The sequence below is a fragment of the Hakea prostrata genome, chromosome 2 (genome assembly GCF_041222555.1).
Source record: "Hakea prostrata isolate BN-2017 chromosome 2, UWA_Hpros_2, whole genome shotgun sequence".
Taxonomy (NCBI): domain Eukaryota; kingdom Viridiplantae; phylum Streptophyta; class Magnoliopsida; order Proteales; family Proteaceae; genus Hakea; species Hakea prostrata.
Genome location: NC_142601.1, coordinates 24,832,971 through 24,846,194, shown reverse-complemented (window position 1 = coordinate 24,846,194; position 13,224 = coordinate 24,832,971). Strand labels below are relative to the sequence as shown.

The 13,224-nt window shown below is 37.1% G+C and overlaps 1 protein-coding gene and 1 pseudogene across 1 annotated transcript in view; one reads left to right on the top strand and one right to left on the bottom strand.

Moving 5' to 3' along the window:
- LOC149024136 (BTB/POZ domain-containing protein FBL11-like) overlaps nucleotides 1-13,224 on the bottom strand; it is a 41,969-nt gene that overhangs the window by 26,467 nt on the left and 2,278 nt on the right. The window contains exons 4-10 of the mRNA XM_089143420.1: nucleotides 12,269-12,788; nucleotides 11,327-11,605; nucleotides 9,492-9,637; nucleotides 7,416-7,781; nucleotides 6,200-6,443; nucleotides 5,883-5,938; nucleotides 881-961 (exon numbers count right to left, since the gene is read on the bottom strand). Of these exons, the coding sequence (XP_088999546.1) occupies nucleotides 881-961; nucleotides 5,883-5,938; nucleotides 6,200-6,443; nucleotides 7,416-7,781; nucleotides 9,492-9,637; nucleotides 11,327-11,605; nucleotides 12,269-12,788 (1,692 nt within the window). The remainder of the gene's footprint in view (nucleotides 1-880; nucleotides 962-5,882; nucleotides 5,939-6,199; nucleotides 6,444-7,415; nucleotides 7,782-9,491; nucleotides 9,638-11,326; nucleotides 11,606-12,268; nucleotides 12,789-13,224) is intronic.
- On the top strand, nucleotides 10,336-10,948 carry LOC149024137 (uncharacterized; annotated as a pseudogene).

Below are 13,224 nucleotides of genomic sequence, written 5' to 3'. Positions count from 1 at the left end.
GTGCATCTGGAGTCTTGGGTGACCCGGGTATTCCATTAAAGCTCAAATGGAAATTATATAGGACCTCGTATGACCACCTATGTTGTAAGGTGCAGAATGTTGGCATGTTAAGGAGCATCACATGGATAAACTCAATGTAGCAAAAAGAATGATGCTAAGATGGATGAGTGGCAAAAGCCACAAAATTAGGAAGATAAGGTAAAGAGTGATCATATTAGCTTGGTCTATGAGCAACTCCCATAAATGATAAGCTATGAGAAAGTTGACTGAGGTGGCATGGCCACATTTAATCTAGGTCAAAGGAATTAAAAGACATAGGGATAGACCTAAGATAAACTTTAGGAGAAGTGGTGAGAAAGGATATGTATAACTTAGGCCTTATATCTAGTATGACCTTAAACAAAGCTGATTGGAAGGCAAGGATCCATCTAGCTAACCCCATTTAGTTGAGATAAGGCTTGTTGTTGTTTAGTGGTTGATTTTAGGGTTTCAGTGGTTTGTTCGCATTGCAGCAATAAATGACTAAATAATGATGATTCTTAAGTTACTTTTATATCTGCATTTCACTCAGCTAGGAATGAATAATTCTTTTTAAGTGTTAACAATGGAGTTGATGTCCAGTACTTACTTCTCTTAAATGTAACTAGTTCCTAGAATCCAAAAAAACCCCATAGATCGAAAAGTCTAGGATAATGAGCTTAAACATAGATTTGGACTAGTTCGTCCATCTTCATCTGACATTGGCTTAAATGGTCATAGTAGGGGAACAGGCATGCGTCAAAGGATGGAATTTATTCTTCTTTGGCATAAACACAAGAAGTAGCAATTGATCAAATACATAGAGAATGACACAAGTGATGAGAAGTTATTGAATACTCACATTGTGGCGCAGTGAGAGATCTTCAATAGCTTTGCAGTCAAAAAGAGAACAAACACCATACTCGGTCACTTCCCCACATTCCTACAGAATAAAATAACATGTAAAGATGGTAGCAAAAACATCTAAGCACCCAAATATTATTTCAAAAATCATTTATAAGAGGTACAACAGATAAAAATACAATGTAAATGGGCAATATCCAAAGAGAGATTGATTTCGTAGCTTATTTGTTAACAACTGTTGTAATCCGAAAATGAAAAAGATTAAAGACCTACATGTTTTTACGAATGACAAAATTTATTTAATACAAAAAAAAATTAAGAGTTAATTTGGCAAGTACTAGAGGAGAAATGTTTCAAGTAAATGGATAGACATAGCTAGGATGTGTATAATGGTTTAATGACAAGCGTAATTGTTGAGAATTGTGCTGCCTTGGTGCTCAAATTATTAAGTTTCTAATTTTAAAGATGGTGACTAAGTTTTTGAGAATTGAGTTACATACTTTCCTTTCTTAGAAAAGGTTCCTTGGTAATCACAATTTAGGAGAATTAGAAAGTATAGTTTCTATTTTCAACATAGTTTCTATGTTCAAGTTCTTTCTAATTTCATTTACTTTCCTATTTGGTTCTTTCTATTTTGGTCAAATTCATGAGTCCATGAGATGTACTTATTATTTCCTTTTTTAGAAGGCAAGATGGCTTGCTTCTCAAGTTGTAATCTAGACAATTGAAGTCTATAAATAAGAGGCTACAATTCTAGGAGTTCTAAGCTAGAATCGCAGCCAATTGTCGTTGCTTCTTTTCCTTCTTCTTCATCAGTCTTCTTCTATTCTTTTTCTTCTTTTTGAATTTCCTTTCAGTCCCTAGGTTGATTACAGGTGTTGAAATTCTAACATGGTATCAGAGCATGTTTAATCAGTTTGGGGACTGTTTTTCTCTCTACTGCTATGTTTCTATGTTTTTTGTTGTTCAAGTTTGAACTAGACCTTCTTCTAAACAAGTTATAAAGGTTTGAAGATTTTGAAGTTTGATTACAGCAGAACATGTGTGCTGTTCCATGTCTCCAATTTTCTTGAAGACCAAATTATCTACCACTTCACCAATTGATGTTGCTGCTTTTCCGAGAGATGTGTGTGCATATCTAAAGGGAGAATTGATCCCAATCCTGATTTATTCCATAGGATGGATTTCTCTACAAACAGTACATTCTAATTTTGGACCCTACCTTGTAATTCCATTGCAACAACTTATCATCAATTATACCCATCAGAATGACACCAAATTTCCAGCCAGTTGTCACCTCCACTAGACCTCCATTCAGTCCAAGTTTTAGTCTCAATAGGTGGCCAGTTAGGCTTGCAGAATCCTATTTTCTAATTTGGGAGCTACTACCATATCTTTTGATTGCACCTCCAGATTGGAGAAACCTTCAGCAGTCTTTACCTACTACATCCCATCATCATTCACTACAAATTTGAGCAAGATCTACAATCTAGTTCTCTTAGAATCCTACACCTAATTTCTGAACTTATTTATGATTGATTTAATGCCTGAGGTTTTATGCTGATTTTATTGGAACTGGAACATCATACTTGGAACTCTTTACCTTTTGTTTACAACTTTTAAGTTACCAGGGTTCTAAAGGTGTATTGATTACCATAAAACTTGTTGTTGCTCTGTTTCTAATAAGCTTTGTTGGGGTTCTAAAGGTGTATTGATTACCATAATATGCTTCCTAATTGTTTCTGACTATCTATGGCTTTGATTATATCTCTCCTCGTCTATATTTACATATCTTAACATTAAATTCCATCTATACCATAAATCCTTGCCATTGGACTAATTATCATTAATCCTCACAATGTATTTACCATATTGCATCATTCACTGCCATGAAGGAGCATGGAAATTGTTTTTTGGGGTTTAACTACTTGGAGATTATTTATACCATAAAGTGGAGCAAGAATTGGAAATTATTACTTGGGATCTTACTATTTTGGTTTCAGTGCTACTTTTGGTCATTGTCCGTCCATGTGTAATGCTACATGTGAGGGGGAGATTGGAGCCTTAGTCTATATCTACTCAAGTCTTTTGAAGAGTATTATTTGTCGACACTTTTATCCTAAGATGGTATTCTACCTTTTACCTAAATACTTGGTCCACAGTAATCTAGAGTGCCTTTTATCTACCTACCTAGTCTTGCCTTTATTTACCTACGTGGTCCACAACAATCTATAGTGCCTCTTATCTACATACCTGGTCCTTGCCTTTTTTACCTACTTGGTCCATAGTAACCTATACTACCTTTTAGGTACTCATGGTCTGTAATAACCTATATTACCTTTTACCTACTTGTGGTCCGTAGTAACCTATACTAACTTTTATGTATTTGTGGTCTGTAGTAACCTATACTACCTTTTACCTACTTGTGGTCCATAGTAACCTATAGTACCCTACTTGGTCCAGAGTAACCAATATTGTTTCTTGACCTACCTACACCTTTGCCTACTACTTTGCCTTCTTAGAAGAGGTTATGTATGGACATTAAAGATACACTTTTTTTTATCTGTTAGTATGGAGATTCCTCCTTAATACTGGCATTACTTGGATAGTGCCTTTGATGCTGCTATACTTATGGACTTTGTTCATCTTCAATATTGCCGATTGTTCTCAGTAAAGGATGGTTCGTCCAACATGAACAATTAAAATATTTTTTAAGTTGATTCTCTCCTGGGTGAAGTACTTTGAGTGTTTATTGGCGTATCCTATTGCTACACGATTCAAAACTAGTGCTCCCTTTCAAGTTTATTATTATTGTCCAAGCTGGAGTTTTCTTTGTGTATAATCCAGGTTGAGGGGAAGTGTTGAGAATTGTATTGCGTTGGTGATCAAGTTATTGAGTTTCTAATTTTAGAGATGGTGGAAGTTTTGGTGAATTGAGTTACATACTATCCTTTCTTGGAAAAGATTCCTTGGTGATCAAGGTTTAGGAGAATTAGAAAGTATAATTTCTATTTTCAACATAGTATTTATGTTCAAGTTCTTTTTAATTTCATATACTTTCCTTTTTTGTTCTTTCTATTTTGGACAGATTCATGATTCCATGTGATGTACTTATTATTTCCTTTTTTTAGAGGGCAAAGATGACTTGCTTCTCAAGTTGTAATCTAAACAACTGAGGTCTATAAATAAGAGGCTACAATTCTAGGAATTCTAAGCTAGATCCGCAGCCAGCCCATTCTTGCTGCTGCTTCTTTTCCTTCTTCTTCTTCATCAGTCTTCTTTCATTCTTTTATTCTTTTAAATTTCCTTTCAGTCCCTAGGTTGATTACAGGTGTTGAAATTCTAACACTAAAAATGGTGGGAGGCCAAGGTGGTGAATTCTTAATTACAATTGGATTACATGATTATATCAAGGATCAACTTTAAACCCTTATTATTTGTACTTATCAGTGATGACTTACCAGAGACATTCAGGATGAGGTTCTTTGGTGTATGCTTTTTGCTAATGATATTGACACTAGTAGGATTTAATGCCAAGTTAGAGCTATGAACATCAACTTTGGAACCAAAAGGTTTTAAAAACTGAGAAGAAAAAAGATGGAAATTCTAGTATGGGGCTTTGGTCGTACCCGAACAAATATTGAGGTGGTGAAACTCAATGAAGAGACCTTGCAAAACAATTATTTTGTGTACACTGGTTCAATCATAAATAAAGAATGTGATATAGCAAATGATGTTTCCCAAAGAATTGAAATAAGATGCATAAAGTGGAGAGGTGCATTCGGGGTTTTATATGCTCAGAAGGAAAATTTCATAGAAAACTATTGCACAACCAGCTATGATGTATGGTGTAACATGTTGGGTTGTCAAGAAGCATCATATAAATAATCTTAGTGTAGCGAAAATGAGGACACTAACATGGATTGAGTGGCAAAACTAGAAGAAAAGAGTAACGAATTATCATATTAGAGTTGGTTTGGGAGTAGCTCAATAAAATATAAGCTACATGAAAAATCACTTGAGGTAGCAAAGCCATGTTCAATGGAGGCCTTTAAATGTCTTAGGTAGAACTGATTTAATCCATATTAAAGGAACTAAACGAGCTAGGGGGAGACCTAAAATAACCATAGGAGAAATGAGAAAAGATATGTATAGCGGAGGCCTTGTATTCAATATGGCCTCGTATTGATCTGACTAGAAGGCAAGGATCCATGTAAGCAACAGCATTAGTTGGGATAATCCTTTTGTGGTTGTAGAATAACTGAGAGTCAAAATACAATTCTCCAGAGAGAAGAAATTCAAAAGGCACAGTTTCCCAAAATTGGTAAATTACAACAGGATAGATAGGCCACAACAAATCCTTTAGGCCTTACAACTGACAAACCTGAATGAAAATGAAACCCAGCTTTGCTTTGTTTCCATTGATATCAGATTGGTTGAAGCAGCATTAATGCATCAATCAAGTTTTGGCTCCATTACCCCAACACCCCTCAGGAGGCTGGAGGACTAGCTCACAATCGTAATGTCCTATAGTTATTCTAATTTTACATTTTCTTTTAATTAATTTCTGCCATCAGATGGATTTGTCAGTTTAGGCATGGTTATAGGATAGCAGAAACACAGAGTGGGCACAATATCTATAACCCAATAACGTTTTCATCTTAGTGGACTATCAACATTCAGATATTTCTCAGAAGTCAATGTGTTGAAACTTCAACATTCAAATATTTCTCAGAAGTCAATGTGTAGAAAGTTGAAACTATGAAAACAAGCAGGGATGGACCCAAAACCCATCTAATAACATCTGGACATCTTGTACCAACTCTGAAACGCAAACAACTTGACAGGGAGATTTCTTAGAGAAAAGACTAGTAACCAAACATTACTCTTGCAATTCCATGGCAATTTTAGATCCTCAACAGGCCTTACTTAGCCCCAAGATCCCAGCACTATTGGGCTAGATAAAGAAAATAATTAGAAAATATTTCAAAAAAGAAAACCTCTAGATGGATAGATATCAAGCCTGGCCATCCATTTGAAATAATCCTTTGAGATTCTGCAGAAAGATCAATCAAACAAGGTAGGTTAACCATTGACTCAATATGAATGTTGATTTGGCTGATGGAAAGGAAAGGAGAAACGCAGGGAAACTAAAATTTCCTCCTTCCTCAGAAAAAGAAAAAGAGACTCGCAAAATGTAACACTTTTATAGAAGCCGCAGAAAGAAATCATACAAGAAATACTCAATCTACGTTAACTTCTCAGATGGGATGTCAGAAAATGATTAAACTACGCTCTTACACTGATGTCTCCTTACCTGAATTTAGATGTTTGCATCCTGATAATGAAAACTCAATCAGATTTGGGCAGCTCTGAGTGAGAATAACCAAATCAGCATTTTTCATCCATGGAGTCACCCTTTCCAACCTCAGTTTCCTCAAATTTGGCATACTAAACTGGAAGCTTAACAAAGACAGGTCACCAAGACAGTAACATAGACCCAAGAATGTCAAATGTTTCAAGGATTCCACGATACTTTTCACAACAACATCAGATATAACCTGTTTGTAGCATACAAAAGCCATAAGATTGATAACACTGTAGGATGTGAAGAGCTGGTCTAGATATGATGAATCCAAATGTTACATTGCAACATGTACCCAAAGGAAACCAGGCAATGGTGGCCCTTAAAAACAGCACACATTGTTCCCAAAGGCACCAACATTTAAGCAGTCCCACCAAGGATATCCAAGTGGATGACTAATTATCTAATATAATTTGACAATAAACTTATTGTCACCATGTCAGTTAAATGAATTCCATCCATGTCCCACATGGTCTGCTACGTGGCAGTTCAGGTATAACTGAAGTTTTGTACATGGCTTCCACCTATTGGAGGTAGTGTGGTGACAAACCATTAAAAGAAGTTGAACAACAATGGGTTGCACTACAATTGATGGGGTGCATAGTGCATACAGCCAGTTGCCAAACTACACCTAGGCATGTCCAGGTGCCTTAATTTCCTAGGCAACTTTTGGATCCCTTAGTGTGCAGGCATCCTCCACTGCCTTGGGACAGGCAGACACCTTGATCCCAGGATGGCATGGCATTACCTGAAAGGGTAAATGATTGTATTTGGCTTGAGATTTGACATATGGTCAGTCTGTAACTAACCAAGGTCCGACTCTGTCATGTTACTCATTCTTCCCCAAGGAAGAACAAGGATCATTGTTAAAATCCATTTGCCACCATGTAAGGTAACACCCAGTTTGGTCATAGTTGCAATACATTTTCTACCATGTGTGGTGACTAGGAGTTTTCACTTTATTGTATTATTTTGGAGATAGAAAAGGTATATGAATATGACTGGAAACACAAGCAACAGATGATTTAAACATTAAAGAAATCTAACTTCGAAAAGCAATAGCCAAATAGTTGATTCACCATTCAGATTGTGTATCAAATCCACCAATAACCCATTGGTTTCCAGTCATCACTACCAACACTTATCTCAGATCAGTAGCAAAATATACCTGAAAGTAAAGAACCACCGCTTCCAGCATAGGACAAGTCTCAGGCAGTAGCGTGAGTTCATAATTGCCAAATGATGCACCAAGACCCACTGTTATGGTTCTTAGTGATTTAATTGCTGATCCCAAATACTTCAGTGAGAAAAGAGAGAATCCCCATCCAAAGGCCACTTCTTCCAAAATGCATTTCCTGCCTAACTCAAAATACATGTCCTGTCCAAGGGGACAACAATTGTATGACAAAACTTCAGACATAACTTCACCTTCTTGTCTACTCCCACCAGGACACAAGTTCCTGCACCCTTTCGCCTTGAAAAACCGTAACCCAGGATTTCTTCTGATAATGTAAACTAATGAGGCTTCAGAAACCTAAATTGCACAGGTACAAGAAAATTCTACTATTAGCATACATAATTACATACTTTACATCTTTCTTGTGTCTATTTGAGAAGCTTAAATAACTAGATTGTGAAAAGAGATCTCAATGTCATTCCGAAAAGAATGGCCCCAGCCATATACTTTATTATTGATACTTTCTAGGGACAATGTTGCCAATGTTTTCTATTCTTTCATTTTTTTCCTTCGGCGCCCTCTTTTTGTTGAAGTGATGTATTTATAACTTCCGCTAAGAGTGACATGGCAAAAGCAGATGGCTATGTAGTAGGACTCAACATCCACTCACCAGGTAAGTTTCAGCCCCAAATTAACAATGGCATGTGGCTCAAAGTTAGATAAATATTAACAAAAAATTTCCAACTGCCCCCAGGTTTGGTTAATATATAGGAATTTCTTCTCTTTCTTCCCTCCCAACCACTTTTTGGAAATAAGCCATGGTTGAGGGCATGAGGCTTAAAAATTGACCTATAAGCCAGGTACAAATTCATAGAAAAACAGAGACCCTTTTGAAAAGAATATTCAATCTAGGCAAACAACAGGACTGGTGACCAATGCGAAATTTAAGTGTCCAGGAGGACAGTTAAGGCCTAAAAATGACAAACTGAGACAGAAAGGAAACTTCTCAAGGCTCACCAATGAATTAGAAGATATCTCCAAGAAAGACAGGACTTGCAGAAAGTGAAGCCAAACCCAAATAATCAACAACAGTAGTAAATTCGATAACAAAGTTACATACAAAATTGCATTAGTTTCCAACATGGGTAGGGTGTCTGATACAAACTCAAGAAACATCATAGAGGTGTCTGCAGAAGCATGTGACAATGATGTTTTTACCGAGAGTGACCAGCCAAGTGCTACTGCTAATGTGTCACTTGTTAATGTGAAGACGTAATTTTCCATGCATGAAACTTCTCTCAGTTTTTCCATCACTCTCATTCTCTCCTCTTCTGTTTTTTGAGAGCTTCTTGTACATTATTTTCTTCTGGTTTAACAGAATTCTTATTTGCCTTGTCATTTGGATCATTTTTTCCATGAAGTTTTTTTGGGTTGGGGATGGGGGTAAGAATACATTAAGCATTCAAAAATGTCAACGTCCATGACTGACACAGAGTCGTAGCCATAAAATGGAAATCAGAGTATCAAGCTACATACGATTTGGATGCTGAACCTGACGATAATTCTTTTGGTGATACTTACGATGATTCCATTCATTTGTAATGTGGCAGGTATTTTACTCCCACGACTACCTCCTTAACTGATGAGTGACAGAATACCATTGATAAAGCAATGAAAATTGATTCCCAGAAGAAATATAACCCAAAAGATACAACTATGTACATGGTTTAGCAACACTTTCACCAGAAAGGCTGTGAAACAAAATATAAAAAGACTAAGGACCATTCAAAAAGCCTGTCACCCATCACCCATGATAACCAAACCAAGTTCCAAAGGAAGTGGACAAGAAAAACAACAAACTTGGAAACAAGAACTAGAAAACCATCGAACTTCTAGATGAGAAGTTACTTAACAGCTACTTTTGTTTCAGGGAGATTAAATCCTCCTGAACAGAGAATTTGTGCAGCAATTATCATGCAGAAGTTGCTCAATTCTGAGCCAAGGTGCTTGACAATAGAATTGAAGACATAAAAATAACAGAAAAGCTTTCTCAGTATGTAAACTTACCATGGTATCTGAGACATCCAGCTTCTCCAAGGATAAACCCTCCAAATTAAAAAGAGCATCATCAGCTAGAACAGTATCCCTCATGCACAAACTTTTAAGAAGGTATGTGTGAGATAACAACTTTAACAGAGACATTTCATCAACACCTGGGACAAAAACGATCCATCACATGTGAAAGAAATCATATTCCCCCAAAATCCACACTTACATCAATAAGGTTCCAGCTAAATTGGAAAAAATTATAAAATGAGGAAGGGAAATCTAATGGACCCCGATAGACCAGCAGCAGCACAAGCTTGATCTACATGGGGCCAACAGCCACTGTACAACCATTGGGCTTTCAACTAAAATTCTGTATGCGTTATATTGCACATTTTAGGAAGCTGATGATGAGTCCTACACAAAATCCTTCAAAAGAAACAGCTCTGTTTTAGTGTCTTTAGTTCCAATTTTGGAAGCTTTAAAGCCACAAGTAATAAGGTTGAATTGGGAAAAAGAAAAGTAGATTGAAATATACTAATCCCAGCTCAAATGTATTTTGACTTCGATTTGTCTTAGCAAGCATACATATAGATACATGTTTTTAGATGAATATAGGGATTTTTATTTGCGGCAGCCGCTGCTGCCAGCAGCTAGCGGCTGCAATCACACCACGTGCGCAGATGCAAATCTAATGGTTATGAATTAAAGGGCAGAGATACAAGTGTAAATATAAATGTTTTAATTTTACAAAATCTGAACTAATTTTTCAAAATTTACAAATACAACTCCCTAAACACACCAACTGAACACGGGAGGATGAATTCGATTTAGGGCTTTTTGATTCTTCCACTTTCTTCTTCCTCTCTTCCCTTTCCCGCTGGTACTCTTCCCTGAATCCATGCTCGCCTTGCAGATCTTTGAATTCCGACATCGCATCATGAGGCACACCCTTCTCCAGACCGATCTCCTATTCGGTGTTGTCTACCACAACTTCAACTATGGCACTGCCGATGTTGCTGCGTCGGCGAGGTTATCAAGCACGAACGCCTCCTTGATGACAGATTCTATATAACATGCAAAGGGCAGGAGATATTTCGTGTTTCACAATCATTCGTAACAGGCCTTACTTGGTTGGCAAGGTCAGTTGGATGGAAGATAGACCCTCGCCGGACGGCGACAATAATCTCAAAACCCTAGCCAATGATGTTGAGACCTACATGAAGAATGTTATCCGTTATTCTAACCGAGTGAATGGTAAACTAGAGGCTAACACCAAAGATTTGAGGCGGAATATGTTTCCCACGCCGTTCTCCTTTGTTGGCAGTACTTTCAAAGGTGATCCCATGGAGCAACAAGCTCTGCTGGAGTTGGAAGACACTGCTATGAGATTGAAGAGAGAAAAATAGACGTTGAGGAATGCCTTTAACTATTTGACTGTTGCCTCATCCATCAAAGATGTCTTTACAGCAACTTAGGTGAAGTGAAAACGGGAACAAGTGGAAAAGAAGAGAGGAAGAAAAAGTGGGAGAATCGAAAAACCCAAATCGAATTCATCTCAGTCGGAGTCGGTGAACACAGGGAGTTTATTTGTAAATATAAAAAAATTAGTAGAGATTTTGTAAAATAAAAAAATTCATATTTACTTTTACATCCCACACTTGTATTTATAACCGTCAGATTTACATCTGCGCACGTGGCGCGATCGCAGCCACTAGCAGCAGCTAGCTGCCGCAAATAAAATTCCTGAATATACATCCATGCATATGCAGACATGGGTCTATGTGTGCATGTATGTGTGTGAGCACATTTATATTATGAAAGAAACTATCATCATGAAGCCTACAATCACTCACTTCTGCATCCACCGATGTTAAGTTTCTGGAGTCTGAAGGCCAATGACTTAGAATTCTTCTGCTCACAATGCACCAAAGGAAAACCATCCGAAGGAAAGGACGAACAAAGTGACACAACTGAATTCCTTCCAAAGCGAGTATCAGAAGCAACAAGAGAGTGAAGCTTCATGCAATTGCATATGAGTTTGGATATACCAATGTCCGTAACAGAATAGCAGCATTTAATGTTCAAGTGGGATAAAGAAACAAATAATGAGGAGATTCTCTCAAGGTCCACATCTGGAATTTACCATCAGAAAATATATATTTTCAGTAGGGTGATTAATGAAACATTGGAAACTCAATTGAGAAGCAAAAGAAAATATTAAAAGCTATAACAACTATGAATCACAATGGAGATATATAGTTCCAGACATGGTTGTCCAGGTGTGGGCTTAGGCATCCAGACATATTTAAAAAAAAAAAAAAAAAAAAGAACTTCATTGCCTCGGCCCTAGGCAGGCTCAGCTTGGTCACCCTGTTACCACTGCCTTCTGTCCAGGGTCCCTTCAACACCTTGGATCACCTAGACATCATGCAAAATCAAGGTTCTGAAGACCCCACACCTCCTGAGAAGAGTCTGTTCACAAAAGCATAATTTGCAATTAAAACTGCAAAAGCTCAGCAAATATGAATGCATTTTCCCCAATCATTCATCAGCTTATCATCTAACCAGGTACAAACAACATAACTGCTTCACCAAAAATTCAATGGTCATGATTGTCCAGTGGAATAATATACTGGACTAGCACATCCCTTAAATGTTGGAATCATTGGACACTTATGGCAACAAGACAGACAATGTGAGATATCCATTATTTTATCCATCAACTTCAACAACCAAGCTTCTCTATCAAAAATATTTTGTTAAATAAAAACATCAGAAAGGTATTAATGACTCACCATTAATATCACTTCGGCCCTTCAACGTGAGCTTTGTTATACATGAAAATGATAGTTCATCTCGGACCATTTTGTATGATGAACCACTTAAATCCCTGTAACTCTCAATATTTGAAGATATTATTGAAACTTGCATTGGTTTTGCTGGATTAAGATCAACAGTTAAGTCAACTTCATCAACAAGAGGACATTTCTGTACCAAATGATACAGAGTCGTCATTCTGAAATTCAGACAGTAAGATGCCTTGAATGTTCTCAATGATGGGAATAACTTGCAGAAGAGCTCAATGGCAGCTTCAAACTCCCCTGACCACTTGGAAATGTCCATCACATGTACTGCTTCAAAAGACAAATTTTGATCCAAACATTGTGAGATAGGATATTTATCCCCATCAAGATTTTCAAGCCCAAGCAAAGATTGTTCAACTCTCTGTGGTAATAAGGGTTCCACACTATAAGAAGGAAATGTCAACTGCAGAAAAGCTGATGTAATCTGTGGACAATCGGACAGATCCACTCGCTGGACATAATAAAGAGGGAAAATAAGTAATACATTCCTGAATGTTATGCAATGAATTGGAATTCAAACACAAAAAGTAAGACTTGAAATATATATTCCATTTAATGTCAGATATAGGGTTTCCCAAAAGAGTACATTTTGAAAAGGATAAAGGCACTTTTAACACATTGGATTCAATAAGTGGTAGTCAAAGTAAAGAGTAGGAAGATCAAGGGCGTAAAATTTCATGAGGCGCTCCTTTCTAGGAACGTATACATGAAAATAACATCTGAGATATAGTGCGCAGATAAGTATAGGATTTATTCCCTTGCCCATAGTTGTCGAGACACCTAGGCAAATCCAAAGCGGTAGAAGGTCAACAAGGAACCCAACTAGGTAGGCATCCTAGGCATGTAGGACAACTAAGCCTTATCCCAATTGAATGAGGTCAGCTACA